The sequence below is a fragment of the Dermochelys coriacea genome, chromosome 1 (genome assembly GCF_009764565.3).
Source record: "Dermochelys coriacea isolate rDerCor1 chromosome 1, rDerCor1.pri.v4, whole genome shotgun sequence".
Classification (NCBI taxonomy): domain Eukaryota; kingdom Metazoa; phylum Chordata; order Testudines; family Dermochelyidae; genus Dermochelys; species Dermochelys coriacea.
In genome coordinates this window covers 125,210,313-125,237,610 of record NC_050068.2, presented here as the reverse complement: position 1 = coordinate 125,237,610, position 27,298 = coordinate 125,210,313, and the positions used below count along the sequence as shown (strand labels likewise).

The window sequence follows — 27,298 nt, the reverse complement described above, 5'->3', positions numbered from 1 at the left end:
TGAAATGACATTTTGGTCATTTGAAAAATATATATATTATAAAGTAGAAATTAGAACAAAGTCTTTCAGTTTTATCAAAACAAAATATTCTGATTGAAACAAAATCACTTTTTAGAACATTCTGTTTTGCAGAAAAAATTGAAAAGTTTTGGTTTTGTTCTGATTTGAAGGAAAAAAATTCAAAGTCTTGGCATATTTTGAAGAATAGACATTCCATTCTCCAACCAGCTCTACATATAACAAGCACAATACTTAGCGCTCCACTTCCCTAGTTGTTGTCAGTTGCTATTGCTTTGTATGTGCTGTAGTAAAAATGAGTCTTGAGGAAGGATTTGAAGGAGAAGATGGTAGATTTTTTGCAGATTTTTTCATGGAGTTTTTCACTGCACAAAAAGGCCAGTTTAGGAAAATGATAGAAACATATCTGAACTCCGAAAGATATTTCAAAAACAGAAATATGTGGTTCCTTTTCTTATTTGACTACACCCAGTACACTAAAAACCTATTCACAGTTTATAGGTTTCATACAAGATAAAAAAGAATGAAAGAATCTTGGTATTACAAAATCCACAGTGGGGAAAGATATCTTTCACAATGAATCAAGCATTTGTCATACACCGTGAATATTTGCCAGGGCTACTATTGGCATCCCAATGCACCATAAAGTAATGAATAAATTTAGATTAGAAAGAGGATTTTTCATTTTATGTCTGGGGAGGAAACAATGTTTATTCTTTTAGGACATATTATTGAGTTGTTGTGATCTATGTGTCAAAAAGTCAAAACTATGAAGAAGGAAGTAGGTGTTGCAATACAGTGTGCACGTTTACTATTGAACCACTTGCAGAAAATATGTGGTCAGTCAGACTGCACAGCTTCAGATTATCGGATGTGGATGAGGAATCAGGTAAGATATATAAATCTTTTGGACATAAGTCACCTGAAGAAGGAGTTCCTACTAGAGTCAAACAACAAATCCTGAGAACAGCTGAGTTGCAGCGATATATTGTAACAGTTCAGATTATTGCTTTGTTATGTGCTTTATTTTTAACTATGCAAGGCTAAATCTCGGGGTTTGTGCCCAGTTTTTACTCAGTCCTTGATCAGGCAAACTGTCCTCAAAGTCAATGGAAGTTTGCTTGAGTAAACACTTAGTAAGGATGTTGGACCTTCGCATTTGGTCCATTGAATTTAAGGGAGTTGTTTTTACTCTTCTAATATAATTCTTGTAAATGCACACACTTGATTTTACAGTGTGTATTGTAACATGGACATAAGTACTCACAGTATTTCAAGTGATAGATAACGCATTATGATTCTGTTGGATGTCTAAGGTTTTTTAGGTTTCAGAGTAGCAGCCATGTTAGTCTGTATTCACAAAAAGAAAAGGAATACTTGTGGCACCTTAAAGACTAACAAATTTATTTGAGCATAAGCTTTCGTGAGCTACAGCTCACTTCATCGGATGCATTTAGGTTTTTTAGTTAACTTTACAGATCAGAGGGTCTATTTTGCTGAATAAGTCTGCAAATAATTCCCATTTCTTATGTGCATGCATGAAAGGTGGGATTTATGCTAAAAAAAAAAGCACAATCTTTGGTTCTTTTCTATTTCTAACTGAACAAATCATTGTGGAAACATGATTTCACTCACCCAGTTAATTACAAAATGCAAGTTATTTCTGAGAAATGTAAATAGCTCTGCTGCAATATTACCCCATTATGTATTTCCATGCTTTGATTGGTCAGTATTAATTTATTAATTATTTTACTGTGCCCAAAAGTCACATAAATCCTTTACATATGTATATATTTAGATACACATTGTTTTAAAAGACATGAGGTAGAATTTAAAAAAAAACTTATATTACTTAGGTGCTTAATTCACTTAAACACTTTTTAAAAAAATACCCCTAGTCCCACTCCAAAGGACTTCTAACCTAAAATTTAGACAAGACACAAGTGATAGGTACAAACAATAGGGTGAGGACCAGGACCTACAAAAGAAGGTCAAACAGTTACTTAGATTTGCTCTATATACTCACAGATGTATATTTTTGCTTTAACTTTACACACTAAGGTATTTTAAAATATTTTTATTTTGGGCGAGGTGGACCGGTGGGAACTGTTACAATGAGGAATTGAGCTGGTAGGAGGGAGAGAAGATGGGGTAAATATGTTATGAAAATAACAGATTTTTAAGTTCTCTGGCAATTTTGAAAAATCCAAAAAAGTTTGTTTTTTAATGTTTTAAAATATTTTAAATACAATTTGAAATGAAAATTCATTACATTTCTTTTCAAAAACATCAAAACAAAACATTTTAGAGGGTCTTTTTTATTTGATTTATTTTTCAAAGCAAACTGATGAAATTGATGTGAATTCGTGAAAATGTTTTTCTTGACTTTCCAGCCTCTTTGGAGCTTTGTCAGGGAGTTTGAGCAGTTCTGTTTGTTGGCCTATCTCAGAAAACCCAGTGACACAAAGATTATTAGAATCTGAGAAAGTATAACACTAGGGCCTGATCCTGTTCTCACTGACCCTGATTGATGGGAAAAATCCTATTGACTGGATTGGGAGCAAGAGCAGACAGCTCATTTCTGATCGGCATTGGGTCTCTTCTCCCTGTTCCTTTAGAAAGTGATGTCTTTTTCTGTTACATTTAAAAACAAGTTAGTTTTAGGGCATATTGTATGACTTTGAATTTAATCATTTTTAAAGATACAGAGGAAAATACTTTATTTTTTATTGGCCTACTGTGATTTATTCTAAATTAGGACATAATTCCCCATGCAGGGAAAACAGCGCAGAAAAAAGGCCAGAAAACGGATTCATGCACTATCTGGTCTGCAGAAGAAATTCATTTATAACAGGTTTCAGAGTAGCAGCCATGTTAGTCTGTATTCGCAAAAAAAAAGGAGTACTTGTGGCACCTTAGAGACTAACAAATGTATTTGAGGATAAGCTTTCGTGAGCTACAGCTCACTTCAATGCATCCGATGAAGTGAGCTGTAGCTCACGAAAGCTTATGCTCAAATACATTTGTTAGTCTCTAAGGTGCCACAAGTACTCCTTTTCATTTATAACAGTTTCTCACCCTATAGAATCATGTATTCGGCTTAAGTATAATTGACAAGCTCTATCTGATGTATGCAGTATAGATGTAGCCATGTCAGTCACAGAATATGAAAGAGACAAGGTGGGTGAGGTAATATAATCTATTGGACCAACTTCTGCTGTGAGAGAGAGAGAGAGACAAGCTTTCTAGCTACACAGAGCTCTTCTTCCTGTCTGGAAAGGAACTCCCAGCCTCACAACAAAATGCAAGGTGGAACAGATTGTTTAGAACAAGCCATTAGCACATATTGTAGGAACCATTCAAGATAGAGTGGACAGTTAATACTTCTGCATAGTCATAGAACAAAAAGAGAGGGTTAGAGGGTTACAGATTGTTGCAATAATAAGCCATAGATCCAGTCTCTCAGTTCAATCCATAATTTGTTGGTGTATTACAACGATCTGTAACCCACTAACCTTGAATGGTCCCTTACAGCAGTGGTTCTCAAAGCCGGTCTGTCGCTTGTTCAGGGAAAGCCCCTGGCAGGCCGGACCGGTGTATTTACTTGCCGCGTCTGCAGGTTCGGCCAATCGCGGCTCCCACTGGCCGCGGTTCACCACTCCAGGCCAATGGGGACTGCGGCAGGTAAACAAACCGGTCCGACCCGCCAGGGACTTTCCCTGAACAAACGGCGGACCGGCTTTGAGAACCACTGACTTACAGTATGTGCCAACTACTGATGCTAAACAATCTGTTCCACCTTGCATTTTGCTGTGGTGCTGGGAGTTCCTTTCCCAGACCTGAGGGAGAGCTCTATGAGGCTCGAAAGCTTCTCTCTTTCACCAACAGAAGTTGGTCCAATAAAAATGTTATTAAAGCTAATGTTAAAAAAAATCATATAATACATAGGTTGAGAAAAAAGTGTCTGTACATCTGGGTATAGTGCTTAGATTATCTACAAATACAAAGTTAGTTTTTTAAAAGTCATATGACACACAGAGTACATAATCAGCAATAACCCAAATTTAGGTGAATAGATTTAACAATACAGTTTAGATATTAGAATCCGAATAGTTGGGTACATCACTCATGAAAAGTTGTACAGAAATTTGGTTGTGGAAAGCAAAATATATCAATGAGTGGAGATTGTCCCTCAGGGCACGTCTTCGCTGGCAACGTTAAAGCACTGCCGCGGCTTGTGGCTTGTGTAGTCGCGGCACCAGTGCTGGGAGAGAGGTCTCCCAGCATTCTAAAAAAAACCCACCTCCATGAAGGGCTTATCTACCAGCACGGGGAATGCAGCTCCCAGCACTGTTGCACTGTCTACACTGGCACTTTACAGCGCTGAAACTTGCAGCGCTCAGAGTGTGTTTTTTCACACCCCTGTGGGAGAAAGTTGCAGCACTGTAAAGTGCCAATGTAGACAAGCCCTTAGTAATTGAGAATTAGATTGGTTGTCCATTTAGAAAGTACAATCCATGAGGAAAATATCTGTTACTTTCCTCCTGAGCTTCTCATCTGCACTCCAGCTCATCCCTCCTGGTATTGCCAATGTCCAGTGATGTGTTCTCTCACCCACCTTGCCAGTTCTGTCTGAAAAAAAATTGAATAACTTTATTGCATTACTAATCCTCTTTAGTTATTCTGGAGGCTGCTGTCTTGAATATACATGAGCCTTGGTGGAAGTCAACTTTTCCAGTGTGAATTGAGTATAAAATGCTACCATCCGATTCAGGAGCAATTTACACTCCCTTTAAGAAAAGGAGTACTTGTGGCACCTTAGAGACTAACAAATTTATTAGAGCATAAGTTTTCGTGAGCTACAGCTCACTTAGTGGAAATCTGTCAACTTCATGAAAAAACTCGCACAGATACAGACAGACATCATCTTCCTCTTGCGAATACAGACTAACATGGCTGCTACTCTGAAACCTGTCATTACACTCCCTTTGCAATTCTTTCACTCAGATGTAAATGACTATTCACAGCAATGGAGAATCTAGCCCCCAGTCTTTCAGGAAATCCCAAAGAGTTTGCAGTAGCTTTCTGCACATGGTACATTGGGTTGTGCAGAGTTCCTTGATTCCTACTCGTGAGCTTATGCTCAAATAAATTTGTTAGTCTCTAAGGTGCCACAAGTACTCCTTTTCTTTTTGCGAATACAGACTAACACGGCTGCTACTCTGAAACTTGATTCCTACTGAATCCCTGGAAACCCCTTCCTTGATAAACAAGGGGGGAAAGTGTGTTTGAGTGTGATGTTGAGCAGAACAGAAATAATGTGCATGCTGACTCCAAAATGGGTTGTTATGCAGCTCACTTGGAGTCTAGATTTCACTTTAACCCCCAACCCTAGTTGTGTTATTACTAATGGGTGACTGAAGTCAGGGAATGAAACATACTAGGCAACATGTCTCAGGTCAAAGGGCAGGACTGAGGCCCCAGAGTGGGTGACCGGAATCTATCTGAATCATGCTGTTTTGTTTTTAAAATGAAAAAATGGTTTCACTTCAGTTAAGAAGTTACTTTGAGATACAGCAAAAACAACAAGGAGTCCTTGTGGCACCTTAGTGACTAACAAATTTGTTTGGGCATAAGCTTTCGTGGGCTAGAACCCACTTCATCAGATGAATGGAGTGGAAAACACAGTAGCAGCTATATATACACACATAGTACATGAAAAGATGGGAGTTGCCTTAGCAAGTGGGGGAGAGGGGGTCAGTCTAACGAGACAATTCAATTAACAGTAGAATAACAAGGGAGGAAAAATAATTTTGTAGTGATAATGAGGATGGTCCATTTCAAACAGTTGACAAGAAGGTGTGAGTAACAGTAGGGGGAAATTAGTATGGTAAAATTAGTTTTTATAATGACCCAAAATGCCTTTTCCGTTGCTGAACTTGGCAGGACAGACATACTGACATTTTGCATCATCAAACCACAGAAGTGGAGATTTTCATAAGAGAAAAAAGAGGAACAGCAGCTGAAATGAATTTAGAAATGGACAGGTTGTAATGACATATATTAATGATATTACCTATTTTCATTTATTTCAGAGACTCTCATACACTCTGGAGATATTGCTATCCATATGGAATGCATTCAGGGTTCTGATAAAAGTAGTTCATCGTGAAGTTTGTCCCTATAACGGCACAGTTATACCAACACAAATGTTATTTTATAGTATTATGATTACATCTGCAGTTAGGCATGGCATCCTAATATCCTGTACACTTTGTTCAGTGTGCTGGATAGCTTTATAACCCATTAGAGATACTGCATTGTGCTGATAAACTTTGTGTAGCTTATTCAGAGATTAAAATGTCTCTGCAGGTAACTTTAGGGGAAGAATTCTAGACATTCAGGCTATATCATCAGTGCAAAAAAGGTGTGTTTTTACGTTGGTAGTTAACTCCTAGCTATCTCGCTATAAAATCCCAGTGGATACAACTCACTGTAATTTTTATCTCAGTGTAACTAGTTGAAGTCAACCCCTAGTGGGAGGTATAGGTTTGACCTCAACTAGCTACATCTAGGTAAAAATTGTCAGTGCCTTATGCCACACAACCTAGGTAGAGCTCCCCCTAGCTGGATACTCATTGGGGTTCTGTGTTTGAGTCCCAATACTCAAGACCCATGTGCCCTACTTAGCCCACCAAAGTAGGCTACAGCCCTGTCTCTCTCCCCTTGGCCTGTCTGGCACAATTTCTAGGCATAGGCTCCCTGTCTGTTATTCCTTTGTGGAAATGGGACCCCAGGGCCAGTGCTGAACCCAGACTCCCCAGTACTTAATCACACCCTTTCCCAGAGCTCTAACCTTATGGGTGCTCTGGGTTTACAGTTTACCTCTTCAGAGACACTTGATAGTGGAAGCACATATCAGATACACAGGTTTTGTAAGGGCTCCTCCAACCAGTCACTTTTTACATTGGTTAGCATAAGAAATACACCAATCCAGGTAAAACAATAACACCTCTATGCATTTCCCTGCCTCATTTTCTTTACTGCTCTTGAGCATTCTTGGGGTTGAAGTCAGAGTCCTCTAAGTGTTCCAGGATCCCACCTCCTGCACATGATTTCTGCACATGAAAGTATGCCCCTCTGTTACTCTCTCCTGCCTTCCTGCCCATGGCTTCTCCTCTGGAACATGCAATCTTTCTGATCACTTCTCCCTGTATTTCTAGCTCTAAAATAGCTGGTGACAGAGGCTTTCTTTTATAACCTCCAGACCTCTTTATCAGGTGACTCACAGATCAGCCTCAGCAGGCGATCAGAGTCCTCTACCAAATAATCTCTTGCTTAATTACCATCCCCCAATAGTTCAGACTTGAAAAACCTGGTTTGCCCTGGGCAGTAGCCATCTCTTTATCCAAGGGGGCTCCATTAGAATGGGCATTAATCAAAATGTAACAACCCTATACTGTTAGTTCTGTGCCAGGTGAAAGAATTTCTCCTGGCCCCTCCTGTGGGTTTTATCTCAATACGGAGACAAAAGACAGCAGATAAGGTAACCAAGCCTCATATTCAAAATGGAATTTGTAGTCAGACACAGACACATTTCCAGAGTACCCAGGACCATCCTGAATTCCTAAATTGTAAATAAATTCCCCACATCATCACACCTTGTCTCCACTCAGATTTTATGTTTGAGAAACCACACCTCTTGACAACTGTGGATTGAAGAGGAGGGGTTTGACTCAAACCACAGTATGGAAGTGAATGGACCTGATTTTCCATCACCTCGCATCTTACCCAGTTATTTACATCTTACATAGGGGGTGTAAATGCTATCATTGTGCTGTAGTGATGTGTGAAAGACTTGTCTATACTAGAAAAGTTGAACTGATTTAACAAAATTGATTTCAAATTGATCTAGTTAAACTGTTGCAAACCTCTAATGTGAGACATACTTAAATCTGTTTAATCATTACTGAAATGGTTCAACACAAGCCAAACTATTTTAGGGGTGGCTGTGGTAGGGGCTGGCACCAGTTTAAATTACTCAGTTTTAAATATTTTAGATGACTAATTGAAGTCCATCTACAGCGGGCCTGATTATGCCCAAGATAGAACTAAAGCTTATTTAGTTGAGCCAGGCACACAGATCAAAAAGAATAGGAGTACCCGTGGCACCTTAGAGACTAACAAATGTATTTGAGCATTGTAAACCCTACCCATGGGTTTACTAAAATGGGTCAATAACAAAGCACTAGAAAATACACTGTAAGGAATAGCCATGAAATAACCCTAGGTGGTGGAGAGGAGGGGATGAATGTGTTTTGGGGGGGCAGGTAGTGCAATGAAGAGATGGGGGGAGGGTGTTCTTGTAATAAAGGGTATTTTGCAATAAACTTGTTCCCCCTTTTCACTATCTTACGCAGGCAATGTACACAGAGAAAAGAAATTTCCTAACTCCTTGATGTCAGAGTCAGGTGGTACAAAGCAGAACCACCACTCTCTGCTCTTGCCAACAAGGAACATGTGGCAAAGGAGACAGATTATACTCTTTGCCCTACATTTCCCCAAATGCAGTGAGCAATGTTCCCCTTAATTTTTCCCAGGCATGTGTGGAATGAATTTTCTTATGTACACCAATATGGAGGTGATATGTGGCGAGGGTGGGGCTGAGAGGTTCGGAGTGTGGAAGGGGGCTCAGGGCTGGGGCAGAGGGTTGGGGTGCCAGGGAGTGAGGGCCCTGGCTGGGGGTGCAGGCTCTGGGGCAGGGCCAGGGATCAGGGTTTCAGGGTGTGGGAGGGGGCTCACGGTTTTGGCAGAGAGTTGGGGTGGGGCCGGGGATCAGGGGTTTGGAGTGCAGGCTGCCCCAGGGCTTCAGCGGGGAGAGATGACTGCCCCCAGCCTTCTCTCCCCACAGCAGCACCTGGGCTGGGGGTGGCGTGGAGGTGCCTTTCCCTGCTGCAGTAACTCTGGGTCGGGATGGGGGAGAGGCATCTCTCCACACCGCAGCAGCTCTGGACCTGGCTGGCACAGGGGGAGAGGCGCCTCTCCCCACTGCAGTCCTGAGCACCTGATAGGCTTGGTAGGAAACTGAGGCAGTGAGTTAAGGTTTGAACATAGGATCAGCATAAAATCATGGACATTAAATACCAAAAGCCCCATCACGTGTGGATCCCTTCTAGCCCGTTTCCTAGGGTTATTCCATGGCTATTCCTTACAGTGTATTTTCTAGTGCTTTGTTATTTACCCATTTTAGTAAACCCATGGGTAGGGTTATGACTTTTTTTCTACTAAAAGCGCAATTTTGACCAGAGTATTGCACCCAGCAGGTTCCCCACTGTTGGCACAGTTCACACAGCAAAGGCATAACCACTAAACAGGATTCCCTTCCCAGCCCCTGCAGAAGTTAACTGAAAACAAATGCCTAGAGATTTCCAGCAGGCACCACTCCATTAGTCCCCTGAGTCCAAAGCAGATTCAGCATCGTCTCCCATTCATGACACTACTAGCCCTGGGCAGAAATCTTCTCAATTCACGCTGATGTGTTTTTCCCTGGATCCTGTATCCCCAAACACTTCCTTTTAAAGGTCTCTTTCTACAGGAGACTGAATTGTCAGCACCAACCTGTAGGCCTGATAGATTGTACACTTCCTGCATTGCAGGGTAGGTTTTTTAGCTCACATATAAGGAAACCCAGTAATCCTTAATTGATCTTTCTAGAGGCAGGGTACATACACCTCATCATAGGCACTTCCTACCCTTGATCCACCCATCTTCTAAAAACCAAACCTTGTTTTCTGTTTAATCTCCCTCTAACCAGACATTAGGTACACAAGTTGTTTTGGAAGATCTAAAAGTTACTCAGTCTGAGGTTTTTAACATAACATTTCAAAAATGGCTTGGTCTGGAAACTCAACATTTGTTTCATTTCCATTGTCCTTGAGGAGAATTAAGGCTTTTTGAGTATTTGTAAGAAGGTTGGTTGATGTTAATTTTAGGGCTATTCAATATGAAAACATTGAACTTTGAAAACTTTATCAGGTCCCAGCAGAGCTTACATACTTTGGAGGTTTTAAGATTTCATTTAGCCCAGGGCTTTGCAAACTTCATTGCACCGTGACTCCCTTCTGACAACAAAAATTACAACCCCAAGATGGAGGACCGAAGCCTAAGCCCACCCGAGCCCCTGCACCCCAAGCAGGAGGCCAAAGCCCAAGGGCTTCAGCCCCAGGCAGGGGGCCTGTAACCTGAGCCCTGCCACTTAGGGCTGAAGCACTCAGCCTTCTGCTTCAGCCCCAGGCTGTGGGGTTCGGACTTCGGCCCTGGTGAACCCATTCAAATGGGGTCACGATCCACTTTGGAGTCTCGACCCACAGTTTGAGAACGGCCGATTTAGCCCTTTTCATTTCCCAGATATCCTTGAAAGTCATCACTAGGACAGAAAGTACCTCACAAATATTTCCCGCCCCCCCCCCCCCCAAAAAAGATGCCTAGGTGTTGAGAATCCTCCCCAACATTCCGCTGCTTACCTTTATCCTGCTCCCAAGAGCTGCTGGGTTCCCTAGCCACTGGCAGCTTCTCATAAACACACCCCTCATCTGGACAGAAATGCAGATGGGCTATAACTGCTCAGGGCGGAGAGGCATTGTGCATCAGACATCTTGGGAAAGGTGAGCAAGAGTGAAAGTGCTGAGTGCTCAGGATAAACTGGTAGAGTGACCGGAGAGGGGGAAAAGACTGGAAGGAAAAGGAACAGAGATGAGCTTCTTTTCAATTAATCATGGCCCAAAAAGGAAACTAGTAGTGGAGGTACAGGGATATTATCAAATGGCAGAGTTCATGCCCCATCTCCCTCTCCTTCCCATTCATGACCCAGCTGGTGTAAACTTTTCTGTCCAACATGCAACTATCCCCCTCATCCTCAAGCAAACCTTGTAATCCTTTCATTGCCAAAACACATCCACCCACTGTTCCAATAGGTGTAACCCATTCAGTACAAACAATACTTGGAGTGCAAACAATACTTCCATCTCAGCACTGAGAGCAAGAGAGCAAGTGCGAGAGCTATTCAAGGGATTTTAAAGCTATGAAAGTGTAAACACAGAAAGACACATTAATGATATCCAAAGCCCTTCTTAAAAACTAGTACAATGCTCCAAAGGGAAACACAGCAAAAGAGAAACTGGAGGATGCACCCTGCAAAGCTGGTTTCCTCCTTTCTTCTGCCTTTACTACAAAAAGAACAGAAAAAGGCTTATATCAGGAGAGGTTTTGGCTTGTTATGGGTTTTCTTTGCAACCAGGAGAAGCTAGTAGTATTTGCCAGGTATACTATATTTACATTTATAGCACCACCTGGTATTCGAAATGCAGCATTGCAGCTACCCATTGATAAGAATGGAAAAATCACCAAACACTAATTTGGTTGTTTTAATTTTTGCATGATGGCATTTCCTAAATTTGAGTGTTTGATTTTGCAAACTTAATGTTTTAGCACAATTTTTAATGTAATTTTATATATAATGGACTCCTGACCTCTTTCTTTTCTCTTCCTGCTCATTTTAAACAAGTTAGTTGGTGGCCCACAATTCTGTGCTACCTCTGTAGAGTGACATTCTCCCAGGAAGGTTTCATATAAAACATGCACCACCTCAGTGCACTCACTCTGCAGCCAGTGTAATTGTTTGAGGATCTGCCATCTTATTACGTATTATATTTTTAATGTCTGATTCTGCTGAGTAAAGTTTCTCCTCCATGATAAATAGAATTGGTTTAATATCCCAGTGCTTTTCTCCATGGATTTAAGCCCAACAGAACCGCATAAAGAGAAAGTATTGCTTATGTTCATGATTCATTTATGGCAAGTTTAGTGATATTTGGTGTTCTTCTTAAAGATCAAATGATTTTTCAGAGAATTCCAGCTCTCATTTTTTAGTTTCTAGCTCCCATAGTTGTGGAGGAATAGTTGAAACTATGAACCCTAATGGGTGAAAACCCATAAGGCAAGTAAAAACGCAACATGTATTATTTAAAAAAATCTCATGACTTTTAAGCTAATCTTATGGTTTTTACATCTATCTCAGAATTTCTGAGTGTTTGAGGTTGGCAATGCTATCTTCAGCTAACCGTGCTCATAAAAATGCTGCAGAATGGTTCTACCTTGTCACCATCTTATTGCCCCCATGCCCTAGTCTTCCTGAAATACAAGCTGCTACAGGCAACAGTACTTCAGGCCCATATTTTAAATCTGCTCTAACATGTGCACCGTGTAGCTCAAACGCTGTTTCTCCGTGTGACCACTCTCATTTGAGCTTGGCAAACTGACGTGGGGTAATCCTGAGTGCAGATCCCTTGAGATAAGTGCTGCAGTGAAGACAAGCCCTCGGAACACCTCTGAACACTTCCAAGTAAAATTCCCCCTTGTCCCACTGAGCAGAGTAAATCTGCCGCTTTGATATACCTAGACTCTGGCCAATGGTGGAGGAGAAGCATGTGTGTGGAGACAAGATTCTGCCCATTATCACACGTCCCCATCCCCTTGTTCAGGTGGGTAACCGCATTTACTCAAAGTCCAGGTAGGCGAGGTAGGGGCTTAAGGAACAGTCTCTCTCACTCCCGACATGAGCGTTTAGTCCAAGACACAGTCTTGCCACTCTTAACCTCTATGTGCATCATTTTCTCATCTGTAGAATGAGATAATATCACAGCAGTGTTATGAGGCTCTATTTGTTAGGGCTGCATTAGTCATTGTACAGAGCTTGAGAGCAGTGCGGGGGTGAGGGGAGGGAATGCCAGTTGCAGTTCCCTGAGTCAGCTTACTGATTTTGCTCTAAAGAAAAGCTGCAGGGGGGAAGCTTTAATTTATGCAGGCTTGGAAGGATTAGATTTGTATTGGTAAATGTCGGTGAACATCAATTTCACTGTACACACACAAACCACAGAAAAATATTTCCTTCAATAATAATTAACATTTACAGATAGACAGAGTAAGAAAAATGTCATGTGAGAACTTAATAGAGTCAAACTCCAGTGATTTAGACTTCTGAATTAGGCTGGTCACAAATGAACTAGCAAATGAATAGTAAAACAGGTATGATTTGTTGATTGAGGTATATTTTTTGTATATTTTGACACAGGTAAACAATTTGTGTTTTAATGATTTATACAGCTTTAACATTTTGAATCTGAAAGTCTACTGCCATTCAATAATTGTCTGACACCCCTTCCCTCCATAATTTCATGCAACTGTGAAAATTTAAATCAATAAAAACAGAAAAAAATGCTTAAAAATAAACTTGTTTGATATACCTAGTTTTAAATTTATGCCTGGTATTATCCATCAAAATTATTTTAAGAATAAAATTCTGCCAGGCATAAATTTATGCCAGCAGAGAATGCAACACAAAGTGAACTAAGCAGACCTGAGGATCCAACCAATTAATGTTTGTGAGGTGCTCAGACACTGTGGGTATTGGAACCACACAAGTAACTAGATAGCACTACTATGTATTTACCGTCAGTATACTGGAAATGTGGCAATTCTCGCTCTGCTAATCTAGAAACATCCAGTGGTCTCACTTTATTTCTCAGCAAATAATGAAGAGAATAGTACTACAAGGAGGCGGCATATTATTAAATCTTCCTTACTTGCACACCTATCCCACAGAACCTTTGCTAATATATTATGAAGAATTAAAACTGAATTACATTTGTCAACATAAGAACAGCCATACTGGGTCAGACCAAAGGTCCATCTAGCCATAGGCGCTGTCTCTGTGGGTGCTCCAGGGGGAAAAATTGGTGGGTGCTCTGCACCCACTGGCAGCCAAGCTCCCGGCCCTGCCCCTCCGCCCCAGCTCACTTCCGCCTCCTCCCCTGAGTGCACCGCATCCCCGCTACTCCTCCCAGTGCTTGCCACCACAAAACAGCTGTTTTGCAGCATAACAAGCTGTGGGAAGGAGGGGAGAAGAGCGGGAATGCAGCACGCTCAGGGGAGGAGGTGGGGAAGAGGTGGGACCGGAGCGGGGATTTGGGGAAGGAGTCCAATAGGGGCAGGGAGAGGGCAGAGTTGGGGCAGGGACTTTTGGGGAAGCGGCTGGAATGGGGGTAGGGCAGGGATGGAGTCAGGTGGGGTCGAGCACCCACTGGAGCCAAGAGAAGTTGGCACCTGTGCATCTAGCCCAGTGTCCTGTCTTCTGACAGTGGCCAGTGCCAGGTTCCCCAGAGGGAAACAACAGAACATGTAATCATCAAGTGATCCATTTCCTGTCACTCATTCCCAGCTTCTGGCAAACAGGGGCAAGGGGCACCACATAAGTGAACAAGGTACATTCAGTGATGTACTAGCCTTCATTTTTTAAAATTCATGTTTGTTAAAATGCTTGTTCACAAACCCTTAATGCCAGGTAGTGAGGTTCTAACTTTTTGTTATTAGTGGGATGGGGAAATTGCTGGTTTCGAAAAAAAATGATATATCTTAAACAAATGTGATTTTTGTATGTCATTGTATCTGTATATTGATTCATATGCTATCTATTTAATTTAGTAGAAACCAGTACAGTGAGTTAAAAGCTGACTTTTTAATTAATCCCACTTTGGAAGGAAATGGAAATGGTAAGATTGTATGTGCTGTAGTTTTTAACTTTTGATTTATTTTTCTAAAGTCAGAAGTTCCTGCCCAGCTTGTTGCATTATAATAAGTGTCACATCCCCTCCACATCCTGTGTGGGCTTAGGGTTACCACCTGTCTGGGTTTTACCCTGGCAGTCCAGTTTTTGGCTTCTCTGCCAGGTGTCCATTTTTCAACTGGAAAGTCTGGGCAAAAAGGGGACCTGGCAATCCTAAATGGCACCCAAACCAAAAGTCTGGTTACCGTGGGGCTGGGGGAGGCGTCAGGTCATTAACCCACACCAGCCTCTGCTCAGCCGGGGCCGCCTCCTACCTTCAGGCAGGCTCCTTGAGACACCAGCAAGTAACGGGGGTGGGATGGAAAGCAGCGAGCAACAGGGACAGAGCCTTTGAGGGGGAAAAACAGAGCAGGGGTGGGGCCTTGGGGAAAGAGGCAGAAAAGGGGGCAAGACCTGTGGGAAGAGCCAGAAAAGGGGTGGGGCCTCGAGGGAAGAGGTGGAGCAGGGATGGGGCCTTGGAGGGAAGAAGCAAGGCAGGGGGCAGGGCTTCGGGGGGTCTAGTTACCAGCAATTAGAAAGGTGGCAACCCTATGAGTGCTACCTATATCACAGCTATCCACAACACCCACTCCTGTGCTGGTGCATGGGGAATGGGCAGACAGGCAGGAATTCTGCCCTCCCAATGTTCTGGCCAGCACAGAGAGCTGGCATGAAGGGGAAAGTAATCTGTGCCAGGTACAGGGCTGGTGCAAATGATTCCCCATCCTGGAAGAGGGGAAACCATGAACCAGCTTATTCATCTCTGAGTCATAATATGGTCTCTGGTCTGTTCCGGGGTAATACAACTATTCAGAGAACACAGGAACTTCCAAACTGGATCAGACCTAAGGTCCATCTAGTCCAGCAACCTGTCGCAGACAGTGGTTACTACTAGATGCCTCAGAGGAAGGTGTGGGAACCCCACAGAAGACAGATGTGGAGTAATCTGCTCCCCACGTAGGTCTTATGCTGGTATCTAATAGTTATTGACTAGTTTAAGCCCTAAAGCAAAAGGTTTAATACCCCTTTCAAAATTTGTGTTGACAGTAAGTGTGATAACTCTGAATATTGGTATATTATATAAATGACCAAACCCTTTTGGAATCTTGTGTGAAAAAGGATTCCTTGCATTGGTTCACAATTTCCCACCTTTTAATTTCACTGTCTCCTGAGGGCTTGTGGCCCTCACTGGTTTGGGCTTCTTCAAACAACGGTAGTAGTTAATATTAGGAAAGAAGACAGAATTGAAGGCTGCCTAACCAGGGTAGCATTGAGAAAGATACAATGCTATACAACACTGTGGTTAATTCAGGAGACATTTCAGCAATGGGGTAAACATAACAAGGGAAAATATGAAATACATTTGATGTGGGTGTACTTAGAAAAATACTCCAGGTGAGGTGTAAAATGCTTAAGAATATGAGGAAATTCAGGAGCCTCCCCACCTACATACAAGCGTATGAACATCATGATTGCCGAGGTTATCACTTTTAGAAATACTATTCCAAAGTTACCCCTGGTAACGACAGAGTGGTTAACTGAAACACTGATAGACTGACTTCAGTGGCATCAATTTAGGAAGCAGCACTTCCTAGACTAAATCAAAAGTGCAGAATCCTCTCTTGACTTGGGGCCCTGTGAAGAAATCCATTTATTATTCATTATTATTAATAATATTTGGCTCCCAGTATTTTTTCATTCCATCCCACTTTCATTCAATATTATCTGAGTCACTTATATTCAATAAGCACCAAGACTCTGCATGTGATGCACTGCACGTAATTTGGTTGGTGTCAATCAACAAAACAGATTTGTAGTATTGAGCCTTGTTGTTCCTCCATCAATGTGCTCTGTTCTGTTCTAATTCATTCCATGCCATTTGGAAGAAGAACAGGACCCAAAAAGAACCAAGGGGAAAATCCTCATCTGATGTAAACTGTCAAAGCTTCAATGACTTCACCTGAACTATAATAATATATACTAGCGGAGGATCTTTTCCCAAATCCTTTGACATTCATGTGCTCACTCATTCATGCATTTTACTAAGGATATATTAAGCACTATAATTTTCAGTCAGTCTATTCCCAGATTCCAAAATATCAAGAGTTCTATATACAAGACCTGTTCCTGCTTCCACTGACTTTAGGAGGAGCAGAATTAGTCATTAATCATATTGTCATTTGAACGATGAAGCCTGGGCTACAACATTTGAGGATAATGTAGGGAAGGAAATAGACTTCTAGGATCGAGGCTGGCACAACTGATAAAGAGAGCTTTAAACTAGGAATTGGGGGGAGATGGATGGGAGATGTCCAGAAAATCTCCATGCCAGATTTTAGCATTGAGAGGGAAAAAGATGAAGTAAGAAAGGATACAGCCGTGGGTAGGAGAATGTATACAAGGAGCGAGGGCAGTGTGGATACTAGTCTAATAGGTTATACTGGCTGTAGAATGACTGTGCCTAATAGGGTACAAAATGTGAGAGAGTCCAAACAGCAAAAATTAAGATGTTTGTACACCAATGCGAGGAGTCTAGGTAACAAAATGGAGGAACTAGAGCTACTGGTGCAGGAAGTGAAACCAGATATTATAGGGATAACAGAAACATGATGGAATAGTAGTCATGACTGGACTACAGGTATTGAAGGGTATGTGCTCTTTAGGAAAGACAGAAACAAAGGTAAAGGGGGTGGAGTAGCATTGTATATCAATGATGAGGTAGAATGTAAAGAAATAAGAAGCGATGCAATGGATAAGACAGAATCCGTCTGGGCAAAAATTACATTGGGGAAGAAAACTAGTAAAGCCTCTCCTGCGATAGTGCTTGGGGTGTGCTATAGACCTCCGGGATCTAATTTGGATATGGATAGAGCCCTTTTTAATGTCTTTAATAAAGTAAATACTAATGGAAACTGCGATCATGGGAGACTTTAACTTCCCAGATATAGATTGGAGGACCAGTGCTAGTAATAATAATAGGGCTCAGATTTTCCTAGATGCGATAGCTGATGGATTCCTTCATCAAGTAGTTGCTGAACCGACTAGAGGGGATGCCATTTTAGATTTAATTTTGGTGAGTAGCGAGGACCTCATAGAAGAAATGGTTGTAGGGGACAATCTTGGCTCAAGTGATCATGAGCTAATTCAGTTCAAACTAAATGGAAGGATTAACAAAAATAAATCTGCAACTAGGGTTTTTGATTTCAAAAGGGCTGACTTTCAAAAATTAAGGAAATTAGTTAGGGAAGTGGATGGGACTGAAGAACTTGTGGATCTAAAGGTAGAGGAGGCCTGGGATTACTTTAAATCAAAACTGCAGAAGCTATCGGAAGCCTGTATCCCAAGAAAGGGGAAAAAATTCATAGGAAGGAGTTGTAGACCAAGTTGGATGAGCAAGCATCTTAGAGAGGTGATTAAGAAGAAGCAGAAAGCATACAGGGAGTGGAAGATGGGAGGGATCAGCAAGGAAAGCTACCTAATTGAGGTCAGAAGATGTAGGGATAAAGTGAGAGAGGCTAAAAGTCGAGTAGAGTTGGACCTTGCAAAGGGAATTAAAACCAATAGTAAAAGGTTCTATAGCCATATAAATAAGAAGAAAACTAAGAAGGAAGAAGTGGGGCCGCTTAACACTGAGGATGGAATGGAGGTTAAAGATAATCTAGGCGTGGCCCAATATCTAAACAAATACTTTGCCTCAGTCTTTAATAAGGCTAAAGAGGATCTTGGGGATAATGGTAGCATGACAAATGGGAAGGAGGATATAGAGGTAGATATTACCATATCAGAGGTAGAAGCGAAACTGAAACAGCTTAATGGGACTAAATCGGGGGGCCCAGATGATCTTCATCCAAGAATATTAAAGGAATTGGCACCTGAAATTGCAAGCCCATTACAAGAATTTTTAATGAATCTGTAAACTCAGGAATAGTACCGAATGATTGGAGAATTGCTAATATAGTTCCTATTTTTAAGAAAGGAAAAAAAAGTGATCCGGGTAACTACAGGCCAGTTAGTTTGACATCTGTAGAATGCAAGGTCCTAGAAAAAATTTTGAAGGAGAAATTAGTTAAGGACATTGAAGTTAATGGTAAATGGGACAAAATACAACATGGTTTTACAAAAGGTAGATCGTGCCAAACCAACCTAATCTCCTTTTTTGAAAAGGTAACAGATTTTTTAGATAAAGGAAATGCAGTGGATCTAATTTACCTAGATTTCAGTAAGGCATTTGATACCGTGCCACATGGGGAATTATTAGTTAAATTGGAGAAGATGGGGATCAATATGAACATCAAAAGGTGGATAAGAAATTGGTTAAAGGGGAGACTACAACGGGTCCTACTGAAAGGCGAACTGTCAGGTTGGAGGGAGGTTACCAGTGGAGTTCCTCAGGGATCGGTTTTGGGACCAAACTTATTTAATCTTTTTTATTACTGACCTTGGCACAAAAAGTGGGAGTGTGCTAATAAAGTTTGCAGATGATACAAAGCTGGGAGGTATTGCCAATTCAGAGAAGGATCGGGATATTATACAGGAGGATCTGGATTACCTTTTAAACTGGAGTAATAGTAATAGGATGAAATTTAATAGTGAGAAGTGTAAGGTTATGCATTTAGGGATTAATAACAAGAATTTTAGCTATAAGTTGGGGACGCATCAATTAGAAGTAAATGAAGAGGAGAAGAACCTTGGAGTATTGGTTGATCATAGGATGACTATGAGCTGCCAATGTGATATGGCTGTGAAAAAAGCTAATGCGGTTTTGGGATGCATCAGGAGAGGCATTTCCAGTAGGGATAAGGAGGTTTTAGTACCGTTATACAAGGCACTGGTGAGACCTCACCTGGAATATTGTGTGCAGTTCTGGTCTCCCATGTTTAAAAAGGATGAATTCAAACTGGAGCAGGTACAGAGAAGGGCTACTAGGATGATCCGAGGAATGGAAAACTGGTCTTATGAAAGGAGACTTAAGGAGCTTGGCTTGTTTAGCCTAACTAAAAGAAGGTTGAGGGGAGATATGATTGCTCTCTATAAATATATCAGAGGGATAAATATAGGAGAGGGAGAGGAATTATTTAAGCTCTGCACCAATGTGGACACAAGAACAAATGGGTATAAACTGGCCACCAGGAAGTTTAGACTTGAAATCAGACGAAGGTTTTTAACCATCAGAGGAGTGAAGTTTTGGAATAGCCTTCCAAGGGAAGCAGTGGGGGCAAAAGATCTATCTGGTTTTAAGATTCTACTCGATAAGTTTATGGAGGAGATGGTATGATGGGATAATGGGATTTTGGTAAGTAATTGATCTTTAAATATTCAGGGTAAATAGGCCAAATCCCCTGAGATGGGATATTAGATGGATGGGATCTGAGTTACTATAGAAAATTCTTTCCTGGGTATCTGGCTGGTGAATCTTGCCCATATGCTCAGGGTTTAGCTGATTGCCATATTTGGGGTTGGGAAGGAATTTTCCTCCAGGGCAGATTGGAGAGGCCCTGGAGGTTTTTTGCCTTCCTCTGTAGCATGGGGCATGGTTGACTTGAGGGAGGCTTCTCTGCTCCTTGAAGTCTTTGAACCATGATTTAAGGACTTCAATAGCTCAGACATGGGTGAGGTTTTTCATAGGAGTGGGTGGGTGAGATTCTGTGGCCTGCGCTGTGCAGGAGGTCGGACTAGATGATCAGAATGGTCCCTTCTGACCTTAGTATCTATGAATCTATGAATATATAATTGTATAGGAGTCACATGACAATTGCAACAGCCTTTAAGAAGATGTTAATTTCTCAAAACTCTATATTTACTAAAAAGATATCTGAGACCCAGTTTAATGTTGTTATTGCAGAAATCAGCAGGTGGTGCTGTTACACAACCTCACAAATTATTTTATATAACATTGGAGCATGGTTCAGCCTTGGAAGAAATGTTTTTATTGTGTTACTTAGTGATGTAGTTTTTTCACGCGGGATCTGAGGTGAATGGCAGGCAAATTTTCTTTCTTCCTTAATCTCGCTAATCAAGGTCAATTCTTGAGGCACAGTTGCTTCCTGGAAACAAGGAATTGGTTTTTGTCCTGAGATTCCTAAAAGAGGGGATTACCTGCATGCTGTTTATCCACCTCTATTCCAAGACAGGTGTAGCTAGTGTTAAATAAATAAAGCTGCACTAAGAATATACCCAGCCTCTATGTCACTGACTTGTTTTCCAACAGGAAGTTGACCTACAAGACTGTAGAACAGAGGTGGGCAGACTATGGCCTGCGGGCCACATCCGGCCCATGGGACCATCCTGCCCGGCCCCTGAGCTCCTGGCCTGGGAGGCTAGCCCCTGGCCCCTCCCCTGTTATCTCCCCTCCCCCATAGCCATGATTCAGTGCAGGCAGTGGGGCTGCGAGCTCCTGCTGCTCTGAGCAGCATGGAAAGGGGGGGCGGCGATGGTGGAGCACTTGCGCGGGGTGGTGCAGGGGTCCCGGCGGGCAGTCGGGGGGTAGGGAGCGGAGGGGGGTTGGATGGGGGTGGGATCCCAGCGGGGGTGGTCAAGGGACAAGGAGCAGGGGGGATTGGATGGGTCAGGAGTTCTGAAGGGGACAGTCGGGGGTGGGAAGTGGAAGGGGCGAATAGGGGGTGGGGGCCAGGCTGTTTGGGGGGTACAGCCTTCCCTACCCAGCCCTCCATATCGTTTCACACCCCGATGATGGCTCTCGTGCCAAAAATGTTTGCCCACCTCTTCTCTAGAATCTTTTACCACTAGGCAGAGGGGCAACAGAGGGGCCTGACTCTGTAAGGTGCTGAGCACTTTCAAATCCATTGACTTCAATATGAGTTGAGGATACATACCACCTCTCAGGATCATGCCCTCATTCATGTTTCTACAAGAACAGGGCAAAATTTTTCGGCAGAAATACTTTTGGTGAAAAAATGCATATCTGGTGACACTAAAACATTTGCTAAATTCATGTTGGTTTCAACCAATTGTTTTGGTTGAAAATAATCTCCCCCACCCCAAAAAAATTCCAACAAATTTCAAAACATTTTGCTCTGATATTTTCAAAACAAAATGTTTTGATTTTTTGGTTTGAAGTGAACTGCATTTCAAAATTACCTTTAATTTTATTTTTAAAACAATGAAAAAGTTTTTAAATGGTCAAAATCAAAATGAAATATTTCAGTTTTGTCAAAACAAAACAATGAGCTTGCCCTTAAACAAACTCTTTTTGACTTTTTGATTCACTGAAAAAAATATTTAAAAATCATTTTGGTTCAACCCAAAACAATTGTTTTTCAATTTTTCAGAATTGCCAGCAAACCAAAGAATATCCGTTATGCACACAGCTCTAGTTACTACATTGCATACAGTCAATGAGGACACCAACATGGGAGTTACAAGTACTTAGCCCCTTGGGAGTCAACCTTTTGCGTTTGAATCACCACAGATTTAGACCCCAGTTCAGAATAGTATCCAATGTTCAAGATGGCACTTAAGCAAATACTTAACTTTGAGCACAAGTTTGTTGAAGTTAATCCCCCAAAATGTATAAAGCACCCCTTATCAAACACCCCATAATATGAAAAATAACGTAAAATACTCATCAATACAGTAAGGTAAGAAACCACCTGTCACAATGTCTGGAGTGGCTCAGAACCGTGAGTGCCGACCTAAAGGCAGACTGTCAAAAGGCAGGGCAGACAACCCAAACTGGTTGTATGTCCTATCATTAGATTTCACCAACCTGGTAACAAGCATGACCCCCTAAAGCACAACAACAGACTTACTATGGAGTCACAGACAGTCCCTTTGGGCATTCCAGTCTATCTTGCCACCCAGGCAAGCTGGACTTTGTGATAGATGGTCACTTGACACCAAACATCACAACAATATCCAGGTTTCAGAATAGCAGCTGTGTTAGTCTGTATCAGCAAAAAGAATAGGAGTACTTGTGGCACCTTAGAGACTAACAAATTTATCTGAGCATAAGCTTTCATGGGCTACAGCCCACTTCATCGGATGCATAGAATGGAACATATAGTAAGAAGATATTTATATATACAAAGAACATGAAAAGGTGGAAGTACCCATACCAACTGTAAGAGGCTAATTAATTAAGAGGAGCTATTATCAGCAGGGGGAAAAAAACTTTTGAAGTGATAATCAAGGTGGCCTATTTCAGACAGTTGACATGAAGGTGTGAGGATATCTTGGTATATATAAATATCTTCTGACTATATGTTCCATTCTATGCATCCGATGAAGTGGACTGTAGCTCATGAAAGCTTATGCTCAAATAAATTTGTTAGTCTCTAACAATATTCAGGTTACTCCTAGTGCCAAAGGACCAGTCACTTACCTGACAATTGTACTCAGATCTCAAACCAAAGACAACACCTGTAGTCAATTCTGTAATAAACTAACTAAAGAGTTAAGAAAAGAAATGGGAGTTATTTACAAGATTACAACAAATAAGCATACACACAAATGAATTACAGACCTAGATTTAAAAAGGTAATACAAGCTTCTATTAAAAGCAGCGGTGTATGTCCTTTAGGGCTGACCCATGCCAAGCAGCATGGGGATCTCTTGCTTATGTTTAGGAATCTTTGCCTCTCAGAGTCCAGACAGCATACAGAGACCCAGTTCCTCCTTGTCCGGGATTTTTATTCCCTTCACCCCAAATCCAAGTTGATGTGATGAGATCATGTACAGACCTCCCCTTCCTGGAGGGAGTAATGGATGAAATCTCTGTCTTTTGCTGCTGCACAGTGCCTCCTTTGCCTTCAGTGGCCCATAGGACAAACACTTTACCTTAAAAAGAAAAGGAGTACTTGTGGCACCTTAGAGACAAACAAATTTATTTGAGCATAAGCTTTCGTGAGCTACAGCTCACTTCATCGGACGCATAGAATGGAACATATAGTCAGAAGATATTTATATATACCAAGATATCCTCACACCTTCTTGTCAACTGTCCGAAATAGGCCATCTTGATTATCACTTCAAAAATTTTTTCCCCCCTGCTGATAATAGCTCCTCTTAATTAATTAGCCTCTTACAGTTGGTATGGGTACTTCCACCTTTTCATGTTCTTTGTATATATAAATATCTTCTTACTATATGTTCCATTCTATGCATCCGATGAAGTGAGATGTAGCTCACAAAAGCTTATGCTCAAATAAATTTATTTGTCTCTAAGGTGCCACAAGTACTCCCGTTCTTTTTGAGGATACAGCCTAACACGGCTGCTACTCTGAAACTTTATCTTAATTAATGCTTCTTTTCCTGTTTGGTGACAGAAGTTTACAACGCAAACACTCAATATTACTTTGTACCATGGGACACAGATATTATAAGTAGGATTAATACATGCAGCATCCTAGAAGCATTCCATGACTCTAAACACTAAACACATTCTTATAATACTAATATCTATTTTAACTAACCCACAGGTGAGCCAGACTGATTTCCAGCTTTCATCTGTCTGCGTTCAGTGAGGCTCTGGGCCTTGGCATGAGCTAGCACCTTGTCTGCCAGTGTCACACCTCCCTCTAAAAATGTTAACTATTAAAACCAATTGAAAGGGCCTGCATAAAGGAGGGTGGGGTGGGAATGTGGAGTGGAGGAGGAGGTGGAGAAGATAATAAATGGATCAAGAATGGGCCTGGTAAAACATCTTTGGAGGAAAAAGCTTTAAGCCTATTTAAGATATAGCAGCCATTCTTGGTGATGTATGCTCAGGTGGCTGGATCTTGCATCTTGCTATTGCAACTAGAAACAAAACTCATTAAGCACTTTAGAAAATAGCTAAAACTATTTTTTGGTCCAAAGGGCAGAGTGAATATGATTTAATGTGGAGGGAATGAACAAACTAAGAGTTTTATCATGTGTTAGATTAACTTGTTCTTTAAAAAAAATTCACCAGAAATACATTTTTTAACCAGGTCTAATCTCTACCATCTCGAGAGTCTTCTTTTGTGGGAAAAGGTGCCTGAAGCTTTTCCATTTGTCCCAATCCAGGAAAGATCACTGAATCTATCTCACTATCATGGGAAAACTGCCAAATGGCACCATAGAGATGCTTAAGAACCAAATGCTGCAGACCACTTTGCCTGCCCTCTACTTGTTCATCTTCATCCTCAGCATTCCCCTCAATTCTATCTCCTTATGGTTCCTTTGCCGCCATTCAAGGCCTTGGACTCCCACCATCATGTTTTCCATTAACCTGACAATCACGGACTTGCTATACAGCATACTCCTCCCTTTTCAAGTTGTCTACCACTTACGGGGAAATGACTGGCCCTTTGGACAGGTTCTGTGCCGCATCGTAACTGTGCTATTCTATGCAAACATGCACTGTTCCGTTTTAACCATGACGAGCATCAGCATAGAGCGCTACCTGGGAATTGTTCACCCGCTGAAGCACAGGGCCATGAGACCCATTAGAACAGCTCTGCTGACCTGCATCATCGTTTGGATATTTGTTTTACTGCTGCACTTCCCACTCATGAAGACAGAGCTAACCTTCCAGGTAGAGGAGCTGCAGATAACCACTTGTTTTGATATATTGCCCAAAGCTATGTTTCCTTCAAGAAATCATTTCATTGCTTATTTTGGCTCTCAAGTTCTTCTGTGCTTTTTCCTACCTTTGCTAATAATGGCATTCTGCTACACCTTAGTTATTCGAACTCTTCTTAACTCCCCTCCCACACAACTAAGGGAAATTAAGAAGCAGACAATTTATCTGATAATAGTGTTGCTTACAGTCTTTATAGTGTGTTACATGCCCAATATTGTGATATCAATCATCCATTTCATCTATAGTACCCAAAATAAGACTGCTTATGTGGAATATAAGCTGTCTCTGGCTTTGAATAGCCTTAATTGTTGCTTCGATCCATTTGTTTATTTTTTTGGTTCCAAAGAGTTTCGACGAAAGATACAGAAGAAACTCTGCAGATGCATGCCTGATATATTCAGTGAAACTGTCACCATCTTTTCAGAACAAGATGTGCCAATAACATCCAGAGAACATGCGCCACATAATTAAAAAATGTATTTGTTCTGGAACAGATTATATTAGTCATTGCACCGAATCATCATCCAGAGAGTTTAGAAATTGTTCTATTTTAGAACACAGAATGTCAAGAGATACAGAAAAGTACACCAGGCAATATATTGCCACAACTTATTCTGGAAACAAACCAGGCACTCAGGAAGGCTCAACATGCATGAAAAAAGGCATCTCTCTTAGCTTGCTCAGAACAATGCATTATGGGACGTAAACTACTATAAATTAGGAACACAAGAAATGTGTCAGTGCCAGGTACCTGCACTCCCTTGGAATGTGTTTCTGGAACATTTTCTAAAACCTGTTTCCCAGTTCAGCATTTCTAAAGTAAATAATTGACAGCAATAAAATAAACACCACGTTTGTGAGGGGCAGAGGAATAGCTGAACCTAAAATGATGCACATCCCTTGACTTAGGAGTAAGCAAAGACTGGTGATTAGCATCTGTAATAGGGGAAAAGCCAAAAGACATGAATACAAGGATTAATCTGGTCATGCAAATTTTATTTCCTCTTTATCAGTATTTACTTGACTGGCATATTCAGTCTTAAAGCATAAAGCTTATGCTCCTTTTTCACTGACACTGCTTTGACAGGCCATTTATAGACATTTTACTATGCAATGTATTATACCTCACTTATGTGGCGAGACCCAGCAAAGAAGAGAACCCACCCCCAGCAGCCTACTGCTACAAACCTTTCTGGTTTCAGAGACTGGTCTTGTATAACCTAACCCAAACCCAAACCCATACCCATGCTGCTGTCATGGATTGGCTGTAAGGATATGTCTACACTGCAGTTAGACCCCTGTGACTGGCCGATGCCAGCTGATTCAGGTTTGCTGGGCTCAGGCTAAGGGGCTATTTAATTGTGGTATAGACATTCCGGCTCAGGTTGCAGCCCAGACTCCAGGACTCTGCGAGGTTAGATGGTCCCAGAGCGCGGGCTACAGCCTGAACCTGAACATCACCACTACAATTAAACTACCCCATAGCCTGAGTAACAGGCCAGCTGTGGATTTTTAATTGCAGTGTAGACATATCCTAAATTCCCCTTCCCTTGATGTTATGCAGCAGCAACAAGAGCAGCTCAGGGTCAGGGTGGGGAAGGTCTCTTGTCAGGCAGAGCTTGTCTCAGGGGAGTTCTGAGCAGTGATCTGCAGCTGAAGTGCTGTTAAAATTCAAAGGAAGCAGATTTGCAAGTGAGACTTCTCTCCTTAGAAGCTCTGCAGCTGAGGAAGGCACCTGTCATGCAGAGTTCCTGAGCTCCTCCTATGCAGCATCTCTGCCCTGAAAGGCTGAGTGCCTCCTGCTCCTACCACTTCTCCATATATTTTATTTTATTTCCTCACTTGTTTTCTGCCCCCTCCCCCCAAACTATTCCATCAGGCTTGCTGGCTGTCCATATAAATTGTACAAAAAGGAAACTATGCAGCAGTGTAACCCTGTGGGCTAATGCACTGTCCCGTGGACCAAAGAATACTTTCCATTCACAGGATTTTGGTCCTTTTTCTCCTGGGCTTTGGTTTTATTTCTTCAAAAATAAAGCTGTTTAACACATGCTCAA

General features: G+C 41.6%; 1 protein-coding gene across 4 annotated transcripts; it reads left to right on the top strand.

Annotated features, from left to right (window-relative positions):
- Nucleotides 1–556: 556 nt before the first annotated feature.
- Nucleotides 557–27,298, top strand: LOC119849637 (P2Y purinoceptor 8-like). 4 transcript variants are annotated; one of them, XR_006275744.1, is made up of 3 exons: nt 557–907; nt 14,557–14,624; nt 24,607–27,298. XR_006275744.1 is itself a non-coding variant. In XM_043497433.1 (3 exons), exon 3 carries the CDS (start codon nt 24,711–24,713, stop codon nt 25,710–25,712), a length of 1,002 nt encoding a protein of 333 aa, XP_043353368.1. In that variant the 5' UTR covers nt 872–907; nt 14,560–14,624; nt 24,607–24,710; the 3' UTR covers nt 25,713–27,298. The 4 variants fall into 4 exon arrangements, 3 of the variants coding, with proteins under 3 accessions (XP_038242550.1, XP_043353368.1, XP_043353402.1); XM_043497433.1 differs by having other exon boundaries at nt 872–907; nt 14,560–14,624; XM_038386622.2 differs by lacking the exon at nt 14,557–14,624 and having other exon boundaries at nt 773–907.